Raw genomic sequence first — 20463 nt, forward strand, 5'->3', positions numbered from 1 at the left:
CAGAAAAGTTTCCTTAAAAAAATAAAAAGGAGCAAGTGCTTAAAGCATAGATTTCTGTAGGCATTTAATGGAAGAAAGGACCTTGCTATAATGTACTTTGTTAAAGTGAGTACTGTACTTTATCTGCTTCAGAATTCAAAGCATTTGGTTTAGAATTCAAGATGTTGCAACCCTCAAGAAAGAAGGGAGGGTAAATTGGAAACGTTAACATTTTAAGTGCTTTGTATGATTTTTTTGCAGGCTTGCAAGGATTTTTACTGTAGAAAAGAAAAGCTAATGTTTAGCTGTTTGTCTTCAGAAAAAAATTCAAAAGAAAAGCATTTTTTATGGCTATAGCTTGGAACTTTTTTACCAATATTTGAAGGTTTCTGTGACAACATTTCTACTGACTTAATGGATTGTAACAAAAGTTTCTGTGATTGTCCGTAAAAAATTTATCAGTATCTCAAACCTCAACTCAAGGCATATCTTGAAGTTCCAAACTGAGTGTGACATAATAGATTTACCTTTGAGGTTTGTATAGAAATCCGACAAAATAAGATGCAAGAAATGCATTCTTTTCTGAATGCATATGTTCTATTTTTATTTTATTTTCTCTGTCTCTGGAAATTGTTTTTACTGAAATCTTGATACAAGTCTGAGCATTTTGCAGGATAAGAGCATTTGTAATTAAAAGAAAATGTAGCTTTGGATATTCTTAGCAGGGTAGTATGTTTTGTTGATTTAAAACTTGATTCCTACTTGTATGGTTAAGCCTAATATTCCTTTATATCAGGTTTCCCAATGACAGTGTGTTGGCTTGTGTATAAAGTGAGTGATAAGAAACTGGATTGATGGGGAATCAACAAGTGCTTTGTTCCTGTGAAATTTCTAACTTCAGCCTTGAGGGCTTTTGCACTGGTAACAAGTATGGAAAAGCCTGAGATTAAGTTATAGAAAGTATTTATTTTTTTTTCTTCTTTTTGTTGGGCTATGCATGCTCATTCTCGCTTTATTTAAACGAGCTTAGGGCTTTATACTAACAGTAGAGTATTTCAGGTGAGGGTTTTGGGTATAACTTAATTTTTTTAAAAATAAGTATCCTAGTGTGATATATTTTTCTACAGAACTTTTCTACCTTTAATTGTGATTTGTTTTGCACACCTCTAATTGCCCATTTCTTGCCAGAGCTAAAAATTAATTCCTAATTCAGCAGTAAAGAACTAGCATTTCCTTTTAACATATGGCTGCTGATAGGCAGCTTAATCACATTTTTTAAAAAAGCTTGTCTGGTGTCAGTAGGAAAGACATCTTTTTTTCTTCTTTTTCTAATTAGCCTTTTATAATTAAAGCTAAGGCAATGACATGTCCCTTAGGAAGAGTGTAGCTATCAAACTGGATATGGGCTGGAATTTATCTCAGACAATACTCATCAGGATAGAAATTTTCATTTTGACCAAGAGAATTATTTATCTGCAAACAAATCTTCAGTTGGCATGCTTCTAGATTAAATATTTACCTCCAGTGATACTTGGCATTGAAATTGGTATTTATAAACAGGGGAAGAAACAAACAAGCTCGAACATCCCAGTATTTTTAAGCTTGATTTCTTTCAGACTCTTGATTTGTATGCATTTGTCTTTAATGTTTAAGACATAGAGAGAGTTTGTTTAGGGTGTTTTTACAGTGTTTTCCAGTTGCTGGAGATATTGATGGCAGAAGTTGGGTTGTAACAGTGGCTCTGCAGGGTTTCTCAGAGGGTGACACTGGGTCTGCCTTAGGCTTGGTGCCAAGGGGCTGTCACTGTGCTGTGGAGGGCACCTCGACTGGCAGTGCCTGTGCCACCTGCCTCGTTGGCAGGCAGTGACAGTGGCTGGCACATTCTGCTATTCCTGCTGCCTTGCTTCCCTGCACAGGTGCTGGTGCAAAATTATTTAATTTGAATTAGTGTCTGACATAAGGGACTGTGCTGTGAGTATTTGGGTGTTAAAAGAGCCTTTCTCTTTCTAGTGCCTGCAGTGCTATGTGTACACAACATAAAATGGTACATACTGTAAATGTCGGGATAGGTTTTCATCTCATGCTATTTAGAAGGCCAGTACCTTGCCTCAATTGAAGTCTCGTTTTTTGACTTTGTAGTTACCTTCTAACACAGTAGTATCATTTTTGGGTAACATTTTTTCTGTTTTGCCAGTTCAGATCTCTAGCTGGGTCCTAACAGTTCTAGGAATACTTATTAGTCATCAGAAGGGAGTTGAGGAGATAGTAGTGACTTGTGCAGGGTAATCGTTACCGTTTTTTAGCAGTTGCAGGAAGTAATTACAAGTTGAAGTAGTTGCAAGCCACACTTGCAAGTTGCTGAAGTATCAAAATTGGTGAAATGTCAGAGGTGGAGTTGACGCAGCAAACTTGTCATTAAAGGTCAGCTAGAAAGGTTCAGACTGCACACACTTTCTCAGCACCAAGTCTTTGCTGTCAAATGATGAACCCTACCTCATACCCCTGCTTCTCACAGAGAAGTAAGTTCAGCCAGAAAGAGGTGGCATTGGAAACTTCCCTCTTGCAGCAGACTTCTTCAGCCTGCTCCTTCTGCATGGAGCCAGAGCAGCTTTGAGAGCAGAACTTACAAAGAAATACAGAAAAAGTGCTGGACATGCAGCTCCTGCCCTATGAGCAGGAAAGAAGGAATAACCAGATATGACAGATGAGTCACAGTTCTTTATTGCATGATGAGAAGATGTCTTTATGCATCATAAAATCAGGATTTAGGTGATAGGTCTTCTTGCTTTGCTCTTCTCTTCCAGCACCTTTTCTGTTCTTTGTATGTTCTAAAAATGCATGCATTTGTTGGAGTTTGCCCTTGTTTGCCTGTGAAGCTCTTCAGAAGCATTTAAAACCATGGTAATACCCACAATCTAATTTCTGATCCCTATGAAATGCATTAAAGGGAGCGTTCACTTCCATGAGAACCTGGTTTGGGCTGACACTTCAGGTTTTTGCATGATTTGACTTATTCGGTAAATAAATGTCACACAATGTCTTGAGCGTTAAGATATTTTTGAGGTTGCTTTTCTTAGATGATAGAGGTGAAAAAATCAGAGCTGCAAGTGTCACCCTGAGTGATTTGCACTGGTATGGTGCAGTTTCTGTGCTGGGGTTAGGTTGGGTGCATGGTGGCAAAGTGGCCCTGAAGGGTGTTGGGCAGGGGTTTGGCAGGAGCTGGCCAGTGGGGCTGATCCAACTGAAAACTAATTGGGGGTGGAGAAAGTTTTGTGTCAGGTAGCCACCAAAAATTGTGTCCTGCAGCAGATACTGGGACAGAAAAAGCAGCATGAGCCTTCAAGGAAAATCACTCCTCTTAGCAGCAGCCCACAGTTTGACTGGCTTAAAAACAAATTAAACCATGCCCAAGACAGTAGTACTACAGACTGAATCAATACTAAAATTAGAACAATTTGTTGCTTCGACTTTTGATTTGATCTTAATGTAAAGAAACATACTCTGTCTCCCAGTGTTTCTTCTTGCTTTCACCTTCAGAGTCTTGAATGATTATTTATGGACAACATTGAACTGAAGAAAACATCTAATGGATTTCACTGAAGAAATCTTTGAATTGCCAATCTTTACAATATTCTATACTTTTTTTTGCAATCAAGGAAACCTTTAGGCACGTAATGATATGAAAAACTGCTGAGAAGAAAAACATTTTGACAAACTTTTTTTCTTTAAAGGATGCAGTTCAAACTTTTTAAAATACCACTCTGTCTGTACTATAAATAATTAACTGGACATTTTGTTCAGTGGAGGCAGAGCTGTGCTCCTGGCCCTGCTGTGGCAGGGTCACTTGTCTCTTCCAGCTTTCTGGGAGGTCTCCCCCAGGTGTACACAGTGCATGACCATTCTTGCAGCCTGCGAAGACATGAGAATTCTTTGCTGGCTGCAAGAATGGTCACACCTAGTTTAGAGCATGGGCTTGTGCAGGAGTTGCAGAGGGCCAAAGGAAGGTGGAAGCTTGGAGCATGTTGACACAGTAGGTTCGTAAATGTGGATTAGTAGGTTAAACAAGCTGGCATTCAGTCTTGAGTAAGAGCAGTGTGCTTGAGTAGTTACTGCATGGTAGTTCTCTTCTGGGCTCACTCCCTGCTGGTTTATGTGGGCATATTCCAGGTTGCAGCCCAAAAAATATATTTTGTTAAAAATAAAATAAATGTTGTTAAATAAGATTATTGAAAAGGTTAGAAGATGCTGAAAAGTTATAAATAATCTTGTTCCTGTTGATGTTATTCTGTTGTGGTGGGAGGAATATTTTTCATGCATGAAGGATCCTGTTATTTTGGTTAGCAGTATTAAGCAGAAATAGTATCCTCCTGGATGGTTCTTTTATATGTATAAATAGCTGAATTAGCATAGCTAATGCTTAGTAAGTGTATGTGGAATTAATCAGTCCTAAAACATAAGCATTAGTGGAATAAACTAGATAATTCAGTGGTTTAAGATAATTGCTGCTTTCAGAGTAACTATTATCCTTTTGGCTTTAGATTGTTCTCCCCACAGTTATCGAACAACTACAAATCTCCAGGGTTTAAAATAAGAGAATAAAGTTGAATTGCAGCCACTGGAGACCTACAATATGTAGCTTTTTTCCAGAATGCTTTTCACTTGATGATTTGGAATATATTAGTAAAAATCTATAAATTTTATTTCTGTGGGTTCAGGCAGGCCTAACCTAGCATTGCTGTTCCTGATCTGTTATGAAAAGCTGGAAGTGTTACCCAGTGATAACTACAGAAGAGCTTTGACATAGGTCTGCAAGGGACTGAAAGCTGATGTGGTAGTGGTGGGTTGAATGGCAATTCAGAGGCACTCTCGTTGCATTGGTGCTTGTGTGATTTTGTAGAAAAACATCACTGCTTTTTTTTTGAAACTGTGTCTTTAGCAAATAAAAATTTCTCTTTCTGAGGTGGCTTTGATTGTTATCAGTTCTTGATTAACTAATGCCTTAGTTTTGAGGAAGAAGGAAGTAAATGGGAAAAAATGCAACTTGTAATTTGTGACACTGCTGTTAGTCCCAACTATATTCAAGTCTTGTTTTTCAAGTATTTGTAGCACTTGTAGTATTTATAATACTAGACACATATATCCATGATCAGTCACTATTGCTATTTGCAGGGCTACATTTGTTACCTAAAAACCATTGCTTTGTAGTGAATAGTGGGAAGAGAAACATGAAGATTTTTTTATGCTTCAGAGACCCCATCTTTAGGAAGATCAGATAAGTAATCTGTTTATGATATAAAATGTGATGTATTTAAGCAAGTTTGATAGATATATCCCTTTTGAATGTACAAAATTTGGGAAACATTCCACACAGAAATGTGTTTCTCTACAGGATCCTTTGAGGAGAAAGGGAAAAGTATCCTTATGGAAAGGCAATTTTCCCCTGTAAGGAAATTCCATGCACACATGCATGTGATTTATCAACAGTGATCGTGATAGTTCAATTTTGTGTAGGACTTCTACATAAAATACCTTCAAGGTGAAATTTTAGAAGGTCTTAGCCTGCCTGTGTCAACCGAAGTGTTCTGTTCAATGATTGATTTTTCTCTTGAAAGCTGTAGTATCATGTAAGACTGTTTCAGAGTGCTTGTGTTTGCTTTGCTTCAGTTCTGAAATCTGCTTTGTGGTTCAGCCTAAATAAAGGTGAGACTTAATTCCTCCTTTTTCTGGGGAGTTTTCCATTTTGGGTATACTAGTGCCAGGATTAGCAACTGAAATTATGATTGAAACTGGTTTTATTTTTATGTATTCATTTCTGCAGAAGTGGCCTAACTGCAGCTTTATAAAAGAGATGTGCAGTCACACATACGGATGTCTATCTTGCTGTTCAAGAGTTCTTCCTTGTCGTGAATTAAATCTGTTTCATTTCACAATTACATCATTTGTTTATAGAGCATTTGTGGGAATTTGTTGATAGTGTCCTTGCTAAGGAGAGTGCAGCAACACTTGGTGACAGATCTGCAGTCTGAATTGTTTAAAAGACTATCTTTGCAAAAGGACAAACGTTAATGTTTCTACAGCTCATGAGAAGCAGCTTGTTGCAGGACAGTGAGTCTCCTGTCAGGCAGCAGTAGCCACAGCAGCAGGAAAGGTGTGAGCAATGCTTTCCACCCACACCTTGTTTGCAGCTGTTACTTCACCAGGGCTATTTAACTGCTAACATAACAAAATAAAAAAGAGCTTAACTAAATAACTAGTCGGTTTATTTGTATTTATACTCAGTCCCCTTTTTGAGGGTGGCTGTTGACTTTCACCAGCACAGATACTTCTTATTACTCTCTGGCTTGTGTTGTCCCTGACACACAATGTGTAGATATTTCTCAGTAGCTCCTCCTGTGTAGTAACTTAATTGGAGATTGTGACTAATGTACTTGTGCATACCAAGTTCAAGGTTGGCTGTGTGGGAGCCATGTGCTTTATCCTTGAAATCAAGCAGACAGCTTAGTTGTGTCTATAGTGTGACTGGTCTTTATGGAGATGGGTTGGTTCTTTTCTGTACAAGAAACCCCCAACCAAACCAAACTGCTGTGGATTTGGTTCCACCTGGGGCAAATGCAAGCTGTTGTAGAAATGTTTCCCTAATACCAAAGCTACAAGCAGCTGCAGAAGCTATGGAAGCTTCTTGGTGGAGGTAAAAAAACGCAGGATTTTGACTGATGCTGTTGCAAGTGTTGAATTGGATCAAGTTTGTGATTAGAGAGCTTTAGTCTCACATTCCTAAGAAACAGTAGACTTCTAAAAATATCAAAATCAGGCCTTGTGTCTGTTCTTGCTTACAAGACACAGGAGAGGTTGAATGGCTGTGAGATGGTATCCCCTGCAGCAGGGAGGGTAACATTTGTGTGACAGAGCTGGGAAAAGAGGTGCCTTCTGCAGGAGATGCTTCCCAGTGGGATGGATAAAGCATGATGGCCTTACAAGCACAACTGGCTGCTCCTGCCCTGCTGCGGCAGAGCTGTGGGTGAATGGTCAGGAGAGAAAAACTAGCTAATGAATACTCTCAGCAGGCTTGTCTCTTAGAGGCTGTTTTTTTCAAGGGAGGGAGTGGATTGTCATCCTTAGGTTTTGGATTAGAAGATTCAAGGAAGGACAGTAACTTTTCAAGGTCACTTTAGCTTGTCGGAGTTGAAGTTCAAAGCTGGTGTTTTAGTGAATGGGCTCTGTTATGGAGAGGTAATAAATCAGTGGCCACATAGGGCTGTGAGTAAGTGGAAGGAATTCCTGTACCTGAAATACCAGAAAACTAAGATAAGGCAGCAAGTTGGGGAGTCTATTTCAAAACAGGTTTTCCCTTTATCTGAAATTGCCGTGTCCTGTGACTTGGCATGATAAGAGGCTTGAAATAGCGCTGTGTACACCAGTGCTGGTGCCTCCCCCTGCTCTGGTGTAAGCATGTTTCTGCTGAGCAAAAAATGCTCAGATCCTGATTTTTCCAGCAGTGCTAAAAGGGAAAGCTTTCCCTGCAGAGTAGATGAGTGTTTTGGGAGAAGGAGGTCTGTATTTCATTGGGAAAGGAAATTAATACTACAGGCCAGAATTCTATTTTTCTTGATGGAGTTTTGCATAGTGGCACTTAGGATAGATTGGCTTAGAATAGCACAGAATGAGATCAAAGAAATGGTTTGTACAGTGGTGTTTTTGATGTTATAAATTAGATATTTATGAGTCCTGGGGGAAAGAAATGCACAGCACAATGAAGCAGCCAGTACAAAAACTTTCAGAAATGTTCCAACACTTTTATTTACAGGGATAATGTCTATCATGATTTCTAGATAACAGCAACTAGAGATTATTCATTTGTGTGCCATGATTTGAGATGAGTAGAATTTTGTAAGTAAACATTGCATGGTACAAAATGAAATGTATCCATAAAAGAAGAGGTTGTTTTGCTTTGCCTGATGTTATCTCACTTAATGATTTCAGTGCTTTTCTGCTTTGCTGCTGAAGTGTTACTCTAGAATTGATGAGAATATAGCAATCTTAGAGTAGAACTTCTTTCCTCTGGGGCAAAAATGTACTTGTTCAAAGCATACCACAGACAAAAACCCGACTAAGTTAGTTGCCCAAATAAGCAATAAATATTTAAGATATTGGAAGATTTCCATAAATGTCAGATTGAAAGTATGTTGGTACTACTGAATTGAAATGCTTTGCAGCAGAGGAGATGCACTGCCATTAATGGGGAATGTTGGACTTTGCATGTGTTGTTGCAATCTAAAGATTGAATGTTTCGCAAACTTGGATTTTATTCATGTGTTACTAGGAAAGTATATGTTTTGGAAATAGAGCTTGGATAACCAGAGGTAAGCTGTATGAATTGGGGCTTAAATTCAGGAAAAAAAAAATAATTCTAATTATACATACACTTCTTTGAGCAAGAATTAGCACCATCACTCTGGCAAGAGCAGTTAAAAAATTAAGTGGTTCTGGGTAGAGGGATGGGTGCTGATAGAGATGGAGAATCTGAGATTACTGTGATTCTTTTTTTTCCCCTCTTCTTCCCTCCTTCCTCTCTCTCCCTTTCCATTTACAAGCCTCCACACCAACTTCCTTGCCTGCCACATAACTGCTGGTATCCGTGCAAATGAGTTTGCACAGTACTCCAGGGAAACCACTGTTTCAGATGGTCCCATGTTTCTCCATGAACTCTGTGCATTCGCTGGACTTTGTGTTGTTTTGGATAGCAGTACTTTTGTCTGAGCCTGACTGTGGTTATCGTTCATTCTGTTGAGCAGGTCAATGGCAATTAATGCTGCCATCTTTTTTTAGATTTGTGCATTAAAGACATAGAGTGTTCTAAATGGGAAGTCAGACTGAACTTAAAAGTCAGAGTTAGGGCTGTCCTTCAAGAGTGTGTTGAAATCATACAGGCAGTAAGATTCAGCTTTTAATTACTTGGTCATAGTCTCCTCCAAGTTAGAATTCAGAAAAGGAGATTCTTCCCATAAAAGCAGTTGGTTGGTATTTTGAGTTACCTTTATTTTCTTTACATGTCTCTCTCTTATTTTTATGGGAAAGCTCTTAATCTTGCATCTTGAAAAATTGCATGCATTTAAACACTGACCTTGCTGCAGCACTTAGGGTAGTTCATTGGTAGCCCACAAGTGTTAATTAACCTTTAGGCAATGTGGGTTCATGAATTTAATTTCATTTAACAGAGGAAGAGTGAAGTTAAAAAGAGATTAAGGTCAAAAGCATCTGCTAATTGCTTAATTTTCTAATTAAGCAGTTGCCTAATTTGAAACTAGAAAGGCTTGATTGTCAAAGTGCATAGGGAGAACTGCCCTGTACATGTCAAAAGCCTGATTGCTTCTGGTGGGTTTACCTGTGAGAGCTCAGCACTATTCCACACTGATGTCTGGTGTTTGGAGCTAGGCACAGCATGTAGGCTCCTCTGCAGTGAGGCTTTGGGAGCATGGGAGAAATGCTTTCCTACTCTGGGTGTCCTGCCTGCTGGGGCCACTGGGGAGCCCCAGGCAGTGGCTGGCTTTGTCTCTCTGCTGCAGAACGAAAGCCTGTTGAGCTTCTCCATAGGTGGCTTGGGTGCTGTCTGCTTTTGGTGCAGGGAGGTGAGAGGTGGCTGAGCCCTCGGTGAAGAGGAAGACTTCAGGGGTGTGGTCACCCTTCAGCATATGAAAAGTTGTTTTCTTAGAAAATGTTAGCTAGATCAGTTTAGGCATTAAGGAGGATGGGGATTAACCTACATTGTTTCATGTTCACTTCATTTGTTACTTTTAAATTAGCATTTTAGCATGGAAATGTTCTAACACTTCTAGCACAGTATGAAATATTTCAAGTGAAGGAATACTAATCTGCGTGTGCTAAAGTATTAATGCATGTGTAACTTACAGTAGAGCAGTGTATTGCAGCTGTGTCTGGTTGCTGTGTGAATTTCCAAGCCTCTATGTCAGAAAAGATGCTCCCTGCCCCTCTTCTTATTGTGACGTGAAAATGGGGTGGTGCCAAATATTGATAAGAGCTTGGGGTGGCTGGGATAGCTGCTAAGCCATACATGGGGGATCCCAAGTAGGTGCCCATAGCCACCACGAATTCTGTCTATGGAGTGTAAAGGTCACTGATTTGTAGCAGAAATATTATTTTGGAAGGGTATGGGCTTGTCTTGCATGTTGAGGGCCAAGCATTGAAAAGTAGTATCAGGAAGAATGTCAGGAGCATCAGTAGCCAAGGAATATTAGGGGAAGAAGAGTACTTAAAAATCACAAGGCTTTTTAAGCAGTGGGTGGGGAAAAACCCATGAATGGTCTTACTTTTGAGATGCATCTCAGTGGAGGTGGAGCTGATAGGAAGTACGAAGCTGGGGAAGGGTATGAGGCAGTGCCTGCATAATCTGCCTCTTCAAGTAATCAAATGGTTACCAGTGTCAAATCTGAGAAGTGTCTGTAAGCATTTGTGCTGTTACTGCAGTCTATCTATCAAACCTAGTATCAGCAAATATGAAATATAAAAATTTTGTGCCCAGTAAGCTATACAGTTACTGGAAACTTAGGCAAGCAGAACACTCATGTTAATCAAATATGGCATGGGTGGGGCTGTGCCCTGTGAATCTCAAACTGATATATTTCTAGATTATCTGTATTAAAACTGAGTGTTTACAGCAGCAGATACAAGCTTGTTACAAAAGTATTTTTACTTTCTTTAATTTGTGGTTATTATTAGGTTATTTTTTTTGTCAGGATGTTTTTGTGTCAACTTTTAATCTTTCTCCTTCATTTGCTTTTTCATGACAGGCAAATAAAAATTTATTAATATCTGCATGTGTGCACAAATCTGTCTAGCATATACAAACAGAGCTACTAATTGTTAGGCATGAAGTAAATCATCTTATAGAATAACCCTTTCAAATAAAGTTGCTTGAAAACATGGGCCATGTTCTTTATAATGTAATGATGCAGGCTCACAGACATGAACATGCTTCAAACTGGCCATAAAGCAGTCCACAATATCGAAAGCCAGCAGCAGCTGTTGCACAGGAGATTACTCATGGGCTTCAGCTAAATCATCTCATGGATCATCTAAAGACAAATAAAATACTGCTTGCTGTGGACTTGTGATCAAAGTGGTTTGTTGAATGGTTAGTGTAGAGTAATATATCCTTTTATTATTATTATTATCTACTTGTATGGGGTAAAATTAGATGGGTCTATGAAACATTAAAAACATCTCATGAGCTGTTCAAACTGTTCAGACCACAGTCTGGTTGATGTGATGGTCCTCGTGCAGCATCAATCCTGAGCAAATGAGTGCTGTGTGACAATGTTCTTCCTGAAAACCTGAAGAAATGTCTTAGAAGTCTAAGAAGGAGACAAATATAAGGTTTAGCCAGTTTGGAAATGTTAGTATACTGCACTGTCTACAGTCAGTGGCTTACCTGTAGCCATCTCAGAACATCTGCATTATTATTCTAAAAAGAAAATAAAGAAAGAACTAACACTTTTGTCACCAGTAACAAGTGTGAGATCAAGAAGTGCATTGGTTTGAATTTGGTGCAGGAAAACTGGAAGATTAGGAAAAGAATGGACAGCTAGCACAGGAATCCAAAGATGTGTGAGGTAATTGAAAGAGTTAAAGGCCAGATATTGCGCTTTCAGGAAGGGAGAGTTGGGGGGAACTTCCCACTCCACTGCCATGTCATAAGCTCTAGGTTCTAGGATGATAAAGTATCGTTTGGGCTGTGGGAGAGCTCTTTGAATCCTCTGTGCTCATGCTGTGTGCTTTAATTCCCATTCTTGTATTCTTTCCATGACTCATGTCCTTTACAAAACTGAGATAATTTTTGCATGTGCTGGCATTCGGAGGAGATACTGTGAACAAAAGTATGGAGTCTTAATTCTACTTTTTTTTTTGTTGAAAATTATGAATTACAGATATGTAACATAGTTCTTGATCTTTGCACTTTCTTAAGCTATAAGAGACCCTCTATAAACTACTCTTTAGATAGGTGATCTGCAGAAAACTGTAGAGAGTTTTCTTTCTCATAACATGTAGGAAAAATAAATTTGTAAGATATCTCTCTGGAAATATAAACCTCATCCAGAGTCAAAACTTTCAGTGCTCTTTAAAACAAAAATTGGAATTTATATAAATACATACTTTCCTTCACACGTGAGCAGATCATGGTCCTCATGAGAAAAGGTTCTTTGGGGATAGTTATCTCCCGAAATTGTCAGCCAGATCTTTATTCCAGTCCCAGTAATTTCTGTTCTGTTCCTTTTCCCTAAAAAAAGACTCTTACCTCTCTGGGCAAAATATAGAGAATGCTGTGGGTTAACAGCCAGGGCTTTAGAATTACCTATGGTTGATGCGGCTATATTGGATAAAACACCGCCCTGCGGTTTAAATTTCCATCCGTTGGAGTTTATAGAATTCGTTTTTCTGAAATGCTGTTTATGTCTAAAATTAATTCCTTACTAAGATTTAATCAAAGCTGGGAGGAATTTACTCAGGTGACAATGGTTGGTCTGGATTTGTTGAGGGGACCCAGAATAGATGGTTCAGTAGTAAGATTTTTTATTTTTTATATTTTTTCAAATGTAGCCAGTTCAACATTTGCATAGGCAGCACATGATGAAGGGTGATGCTTTTCAAATGCTGGTACCCTCAAATGCCTGCTAGATGACATATGAGATGTGTGTCTTGGAAGGTTTGTTAAGGACCATCACCCTGTCCTGGACCCCCTTTTGAAGTTCCTGGCCCAAGGCTAAGAGGCAGTTGGAATTGCTGCCTTGTTTGATCTGCTAGGAGTGGTTTGATGCCTGTGCCTGTGAAGAGTCCTACACAGACTAACCTGTCCAGTGCTATTCATTGACTATGAGAAATGAACCCTCATTTTTAGGGTCATCCTTACATCTCATGAGTACTGAATACAACCATCCCATGTATATCTTTTCTTACTCCAAAAGCAAGGGAAGATGTTTTCCGGGCTAAAATCAAAAATCAAACTGATGAACTGTGAGAAATAACAAACATTTTATTTTGAAAGTTATAGTACTGTATGTTTAGACCTAGCATGCTTTTGCTGTCATTTGAGTGCCAGTACTCTTATCTTAAACCAGTTTTTAAGACTGAAATAACCTAGATTCACATCTCTGTGGATGTCTCCTCACTACTACAAGTGAGCACTGTAGATGGTGCTTTTCTTCCACACTGCATCTTGTTCCCAGTGTGTCCCTTAAAAGCGTAGGTCAGCAACAGCTTAGAAAATACGACCAACACATCAGAAATGGTGATGTTTGGTTATAATAAGAATAGCCAGGGAACTTAAAAGGTATTTTTAAAATTAATCAAATTAATGACTCAATAGTCAACTGCACTTACAAATTACTTGCTCTATTTTCTTAACTGGTTTTCCTCTTTAAATAAATTTCTCTCTGGTTTAATAAAAGAAGAGCAGCTTATGGAAGGCCTGGATAGATGCACCTCTATGTCAGCACAAGCGAAAGGACAGATGTTTAGGAGTGGGAGAAGGGGAAGGGAGGAGATGGAATTTTGCTTCCTATTAACTGACTTTGTTCTTGCATAAGAGCTGTTTCCTCTCTGAAGGGGAGGGCATGTCCTTGATGGAAGTTTTTTTTGGGTTTTTTTTTGGTATGAACTTCTTTTGAAGTAGTTCTTTAGATTATAAAATATGTTATAAATGAAAGAAGAAATCTGGAAGAGATTTTGAAAACTTCTGTGAAGAAAAGATGTAATTGTGCAGATTTGTCAGAATAATCTCATGGATTCCAGCTTTGTTTACTTTTAGTACATCTTCTTTTAAGATAATCCCTATTGAGTTACTTTTCAAGACACTGTCAGGAAGGGCATGTTGAAATTCAGTTGAATATTTGCTGTAATGGGTGAGATACATGGGTTGGGAATTACTAGTATGAATTCTCTAATAGTTGCCAGGGATACCTGGTAATATATATGGTTGTCATCACTTGAAACAGATGCTGCTTCTGTAGAATGATAAAGAACAATGAAGTGTGCTGCTGTATTCTTTGATCAACCAAATGTCTCGATTTCCCAGTGATATCCTTGTTCTCCAGCTTCTTTCAGTCACTGTGTCTCCCGTGCCCTTTCTGCAATGCAGAGCAGCCGCTCAGGGTTTGAAACTTCCCATTGTACAACAGGGCACATTGCTTTGTCTGGTTTGAAATCAGCTGAATGGCTCAACCTTCCTGGCTTTCTCCTCATGCCCCATTTCCACAGTTGTGCCCTTTAACAAGCTGTTGGGTTGAAGCTGAGTTTGGGGTTCCTTCTGCCTCTCTGCGCTGTGCCAAGGCTTGAGCCTCCACAGTACAGCTCACAGAGGAGAGCGTTGGTCAACTCCTCTGCCGTCGCACCAGATGTGTTGAGGAGGTCAAAGCTCACCCTTACAGGGCAGGAAGATTTGCTCTCCTGTTGTTCTTTGAAATTCTAATTAGTGACATGCCTTTGGGAGCTGCAGCAGCCAGCTAATGCACCCCAGTTTTGGGTGCTGGGGTTCAACAGCAACAGTCAGGTCAATTAGTAGTTCATGTGAAATAAAGATGTCCAGAAATGTGCTGAGCATTTGCTTCTGTGCTCATCACAGAGACTGATCAGTAGTGGAGCCTTTTCTGGTTTGGTAATTACTCTTGTTTGGACTCTACACAGGGAGCACAGTAATATTTGGCTTCTAAAATGATGATTTGACGTAGCTGCTTATTCCTTTTACAAGTGTTTTACAGTGATCTGCTGTATATTTATGCAGCCTGGGAACATACCCATAATTTATCCATTATAATGGATAATATCTATTAATTGAAGACTTTAGCTAACAAAAAAAGCAAAAAAAATTAAGTTGGGGGGGTTTGCCTGGGTTTTTTCCCTCCTCTTTTTTTAAGGAAATATCAAACTGCTTTCTTCTGTTTGGACTGCTACTCAGTGTAAGAGAAGTTACAAAGTTTATGATATTTTGAAAGTAACTGTTTTCTCAAGTGTTCATTTTGACTGGTCCACTTCATCTGCTTAAAGGCTGATACTTGCAGGATAGTAAAAATATGAATTATAAGTCCATTTACTTTTCTGAAGAGAAAGCTTTTCTTCATGGATGAATGTCCGTTAGCCTTGGTTCCTTTTTTGTATGCTGCATAGGTATACATGGAGGACCTTTCCCAGCTCCTTGAAACAGATGGAGATTTATGTTTTGAACATGAGGGTTTTAATAAAAGAATGTTACACAGTCCTTCCCAGCCTGAGGAAGGTGTCACAGGTCTGGGTTTGTAAAGTCCTGCTGAGAGACCATTGGATGTGCTGGCCTTGTGGAGTCATTAAAATCAATTTTCTGCATATAGGGAGGTACAGTTTTGGATGGTGGTATTAAAGGTATTTTTGTTGAGTCCTAATCTGTTGTCTCTGGATCTCCATTTGATTATGTATCTTATTTGTTACTGAATTCCCCTGCAGTTCTTTGCATCATCCAGAATGAATATAGTACTAGCAATGCAGTGTACGCTTTTGCTTTTGCTTTAACCAAATTGTGAATTAAAACAATATGCAAAATTGTCATTTAGGGGCTGTTTTATTATTGTAATCTTAACTGTTCCTTTCAATTCAGTAATAATTGTGGATACATTTCATTACTAAAGTGTTTTTAGGTTTTTTTTACTAATTCATGGTAGGCCTTTTGTTTGCATTGTGAAAGTAGTAATTATGATGCTTTATTTTGGTTGGTTCAGCTCTTGGCCCGTCAGTAGTGAGTATCATGTTTTAACTGAGTGAAAGTTGCCATTAAACTCCCTAATCTCTTTGACAGTGAATTCACTGGAGGAATTTGGCTCAGTATTTCTTTTGTTTACATGTATTTTGAAAGTTATTAAGGTTTTTTGTTTTGTTTTTTTTTATGGAAAATCAGAGTATAAGGATTGTGGCTTGTATTAAATTTTTTCTCCTTGATATGTCTTCCTAAGAATACTGGAAACTAAAGTTTAGATTTAATAGAATCACAGTAATAATATCAGTTATTTAGCTTTGCATTTAATTTTGCTGTATTTATTTTGTAGAATATGAACTTAAATGAACTATATAATACAAGTGAATTTTTGTAAACCTCTATTAGAAGTTCCTTACAGAGATTTTAGGAAGTCTTAGACAGGATGGATAAGGAATTCAGTACCTTGGTGATTGAATGACGTACTCTTTTATAGGTTTGTTGGGTTTTTTTAAGTGATTGGCCTATGATTTATTAGAACAGCCAAATATGAAGTTCTGTTATTTGTTATTTTGGCTTGGCAGAAATAATGCAAAGAACTGTCAAAGGCAAAGAGTAAGCAGAAGCTGTAATTTCCTTTTTTACCACTGAAGAATAGATTTGGCTGGGTTAGGCCTTCAGTGCTAATCTGTCTCTGTGTGGCCAAACAGATTTTTGGAACCTTCTTGTACTGCATTTATTTTCTCTTCACTTCAGGCCAGATCTTATAAGGTTGTATGTTTTTTGGCGCATCCAGGGTGGTGATGTGAAAAAAGTTAAAGAGAAGGAATTGAATTTAAGAACTCTGATATAGATAACTTAAATTGAGACTGCCACTTGATGCAATTAGGTCATTTTTAACAGTACTTGTATGTTCAACTGTGGACATTTTTTTTTTAACTTTGAAACTTGCTTTAATATTAAGGGTCATAGTTAAAATTCTTCAACAGTTCTACAAGAATATATTGCAGAATTTTACCACAGTTTTAACCTTCTAGGTTAATTCAGTTGGCTGTTTAAATAAAGTTAATTTCAGTCTTCCTTGTACTTGTAAGCATGTTTTTCATAGGAGCACATTCCTTCGTGTGATTTTAATAGGACCATGCTCCTTGCTAATGATTAGTAATGATTTCTGTCCTGAAGCATTCATTTGATATTTATGCTAATAGCCATTCTTTATTCGCCTGAACATGTTTGTTAGAATGTCTTCAGTATTTCAAAATGATGGGACAGATGTACTTGTGCTGTACATGCCTCTTCCTGTGGCTTTTAGTTCAGAACAAAGCATTTCAATGTCTCTTTCTGCTCTGCTTTGCCTCTGTACAGATGACAGCATCTCAGCTGCGAGCACCTCCGATGTCCAGGACCGTCTTTCAGCCTTGGAGCTGAGAGTGCAGCAACAAGAAGATGAAATCACCGTGCTAAAAGCAGCCTTGGCTGATGTGCTGAGGCGTCTTGCTATCTCTGAAGACCATGTAGCTTCTGTGAGAAAATCAGCACCAAGTAAAGGTAAGCCCAAATTTGGTAAACTCTTTCTAGAGTCAGACTGTGTTATCACGTCAGAATGTTCTCCATTGGTCACTCGTCTTTCCCTTTTCTGTCTCATTTGGGAAGGCTGATCTATTTTGAGCTGGAGGGGTTAGTTTATAATAGTGGCTTAAATACATACAGCCAACAGATATCGGAAATATGCTTATTAATTATGATGTTTGCTAACATTGTTACGTTCTTGATACCACTAAAAATTTTCCTTACTTCTTGCTAAAAAGTTCCTGTTTTAATTTCAGTAGTGGAATGCTAACCTGCCACCGGAGGCTCTGGGGCTTATGGACAGTTTTGAGTCTTAGCTTTGACTTTGCCTGGAAATTACTCGACTGAAAGGGCATATTAGAGATTATGTTTTCTCTTGTTCCTAAATTATAACCAAAACAAAAACCAAAATGTATTTCTACCAAATAAGAAGGCTTTCTGAATGTAGTTAATTTTTGTTCCTGTACAAAGATAACTCGCCATCAGTAGATCTCATGTAAGAAATGGCCATGTAGCAGCAATATCTCTTTTGGTTAGTCACTAGTAACTTCTATATTGCAGTACTGAAAATGCAGAATTGTTTAAAAGTAAAGAAACTAGATGCTTCTTGCACTAATTTTCATATGCTTCCCTTGCCCCCTGCCCCCCCGTGGACATTTTATTTTGTATTCTGGAGAAGTATTTGAATTGAGTTTGGAACTTACTCCAACTTAAAGCTGTGTATTTGAAGAGAATTATGGCTGTGTATGTTTCTGGCATATATCAGGTCTCTGATTCTATAAAATATGAGGTTATATTTCAAATAAATCATGGTTTTAATTCACCATAATTGCATGTAACCACATCAAACCCTGCAGCGCAGAGATCTCTGGGATCAATCCCTGTGTGAGTGTTGCAGTGCATCTATTACACCTGTGCCAGTTTAACACTGAACTGATACAATGTAGCCTATGCTTGTTTGGGTGACCACTTTATATAGGCTGAAAATGCTGAAAGTTTGAATTATTTTAGATGTGACAGAGGGATCAAATTCCTTACTTAAGTGTTTTTGCAGACTCTCTGCCAGATGGAAGGAAGTCATGATGCTTAATTGGCTTGGGCTCTGAATCCTGCCATTCTCTCTTGCTTGCTAAATGGTAGACTGTTGTCATCTCTGCTTATAAATGCAGCTTTTATCCGCCCAATTTACATGTCTAGCCTCATCAAGATTGAAGCTTCTTTTTTGAGCTCTTTTTAAATATAGCTTTAGCAGCTATTTTGACTAAATCACTCTGCTGTTTGCTGTCCATTATGAGAAAATGTCCAAGTGAAAAACCATGGGGAAATCATGTCCATAGTGCCTTATTCTTCCTATTTAAATGCAGAGGAGCTGGGATGTGCACTTTGGCTTGGACTGTCTAACACCCAGCAAACTTTGTGTACAGGCAGGCAAACTTCCTGTGTTCTGCAAAATGCCTTGGGGCTATCTCCTTTCTGGGGGTCTTGGGACCATACTGAATTCTGTAAGTCCATTTGTTCAGTGAGAAATAAACTAATTATTTGGGGGAGGCAGAGCAGAGGGAGGGTGGAATGTCTAAATATCTTCTGTTTGATCATGTTATATCTCTACAAATGAATGGCAACAGCATGGAGCTGTGAAGAAAGAGATGGGAACAGGGACAGATACATACATGCATGATCTAATTCACTGAACTTAAATGAATTATGACTAATTGGCGCTGTGTTTAATTGGTGATGGATGTGTTCCCATTGTGTTCAGTTACCCAATACCACCAGAAAACACATTAACTTCACTTGTAATCATGAAATCAACTGTACATAGAATTCACAGAAGAAAATGTTTACAGAGACTGGAATTTTAAGAGACTAAAATTAGACTTGAGGAATAAACTTGGGATTTAAACAAGTTCATACATTGCTTTTTGCAATGCTCTAGGTTCTACTTTTGATTTCTGTATTTTAAATTCTTTCAATGGCCAAAAAACTCTTAAAATGTTTTAACAGAGAGAAATGTGTTATTTTTTTAATAAGTAGGATTAGAAGATGATCTGAATTATCATACAAAAATAATACTCAAATAAGTAACTGTTAGGTTTTCTTTGAAGTATTATGCATGTATATAACAGACTAACTAGTCAACCCAATACTTTTGCAAATGTAACTGTATTCCTCCAAAACTCATTTTGGTGTTTGTGATCCTGTCAAGAATCTGGATTTATGCATTACAATAATTGCACTTTCATGTAAAATATTATAGGTTAATTTTCTTATAAGAAATATGCTGAGGCTTTCAATCACAGAAGTATTTTTCTCTGCAGCAGCCCTTAAATACATACTGACATAAATAACGAGTAAAGAGAATAGATGTGTATATGTACTTCTGAATACATGGGGAGAGATGTGTTTAATCCGAAGTATGGCAACACAGTGAGATAAATCCTTTTAAAACAAACTGAACTTAACAAGAAAAATAGTACCAGAAAGAGCCATCCTGAATCTTTCCATCAAAGTAAGGCAATAACTAACCTAGTTTGAAGGGTGGCTTTTCTACTTTTTGCTAAAATGAGTTTTCTAAAACCTCTCTTATTTTTTTTTTCTTGTTGCCACCTCAGCAGTGTCTTTGAAAAGAGAATTTTCATAGGCTAAAAATAAGTGTTGTGAGCCAAGAGTGAATCACACTGAAAGGGACAAATCCATCCTGATCTCTTTCTAACTGATTTTTATTATTCTGAAGTTGATGGCTTGACTTAGTGAAAAAAGCAATCACTTTGTCCTTTGTCTTGTTTGTCTGCATGGGACATCTGGTGATCTAATTCTGTTCTTAATTTCTTTTATTTTAGATTGACAGATTGAAACAGTAGATGAAGATAAAGTTTATGTGTTATCCTTTAAATCTTTGTTTATCTTTTTTCCCCTACATTTCTGTCACATGCTTGTTTTAAGCTTAGTCCAGTCTCCAGTGAAAAAACTGACACGGTTTGGGTAGATTTATATTTCTTACTGATGGGCTCTCAGTCAGGAGGTTGCTACCTAATATCTTGTGTGTAAAGTTCTGTCTCAGAAGCAAATGGGTTTTTATACAGGGATTTGCAAACTGTAAAAGACAAGATAAAGGGGAAGTTTTTTAGGCACCTTAGTGTCTCCTAGTAAAGCATGAAGTGGAGATACTGTATAGGGAAAATACC

The 20463-nt window shown here is 38.1% G+C and overlaps 1 protein-coding gene across 5 annotated transcripts in view; it reads left to right on the forward strand.

The window, feature by feature from the left end:
• The window catches only part of EML4 (EMAP like 4), a 147375-nt gene that overhangs the window by 61236 nt on the left and 65676 nt on the right, over positions 1-20463 (forward strand). For all 5 annotated transcript variants that reach the window (XM_015621767.2, XM_015621766.2, XM_033513319.1 and 2 more), the window contains exon 2: positions 17075-17257. In XM_015621767.2, coding sequence (XP_015477253.1) covers positions 17075-17257 — 183 coding nt within the window. The remainder of the gene's footprint in view (positions 1-17074; positions 17258-20463) is intronic.

This window comes from Parus major, chromosome 3 (assembly GCF_001522545.3).
Source record: "Parus major isolate Abel chromosome 3, Parus_major1.1, whole genome shotgun sequence".
Lineage (NCBI taxonomy): Eukaryota > Metazoa > Chordata > Aves > Passeriformes > Paridae > Parus > Parus major.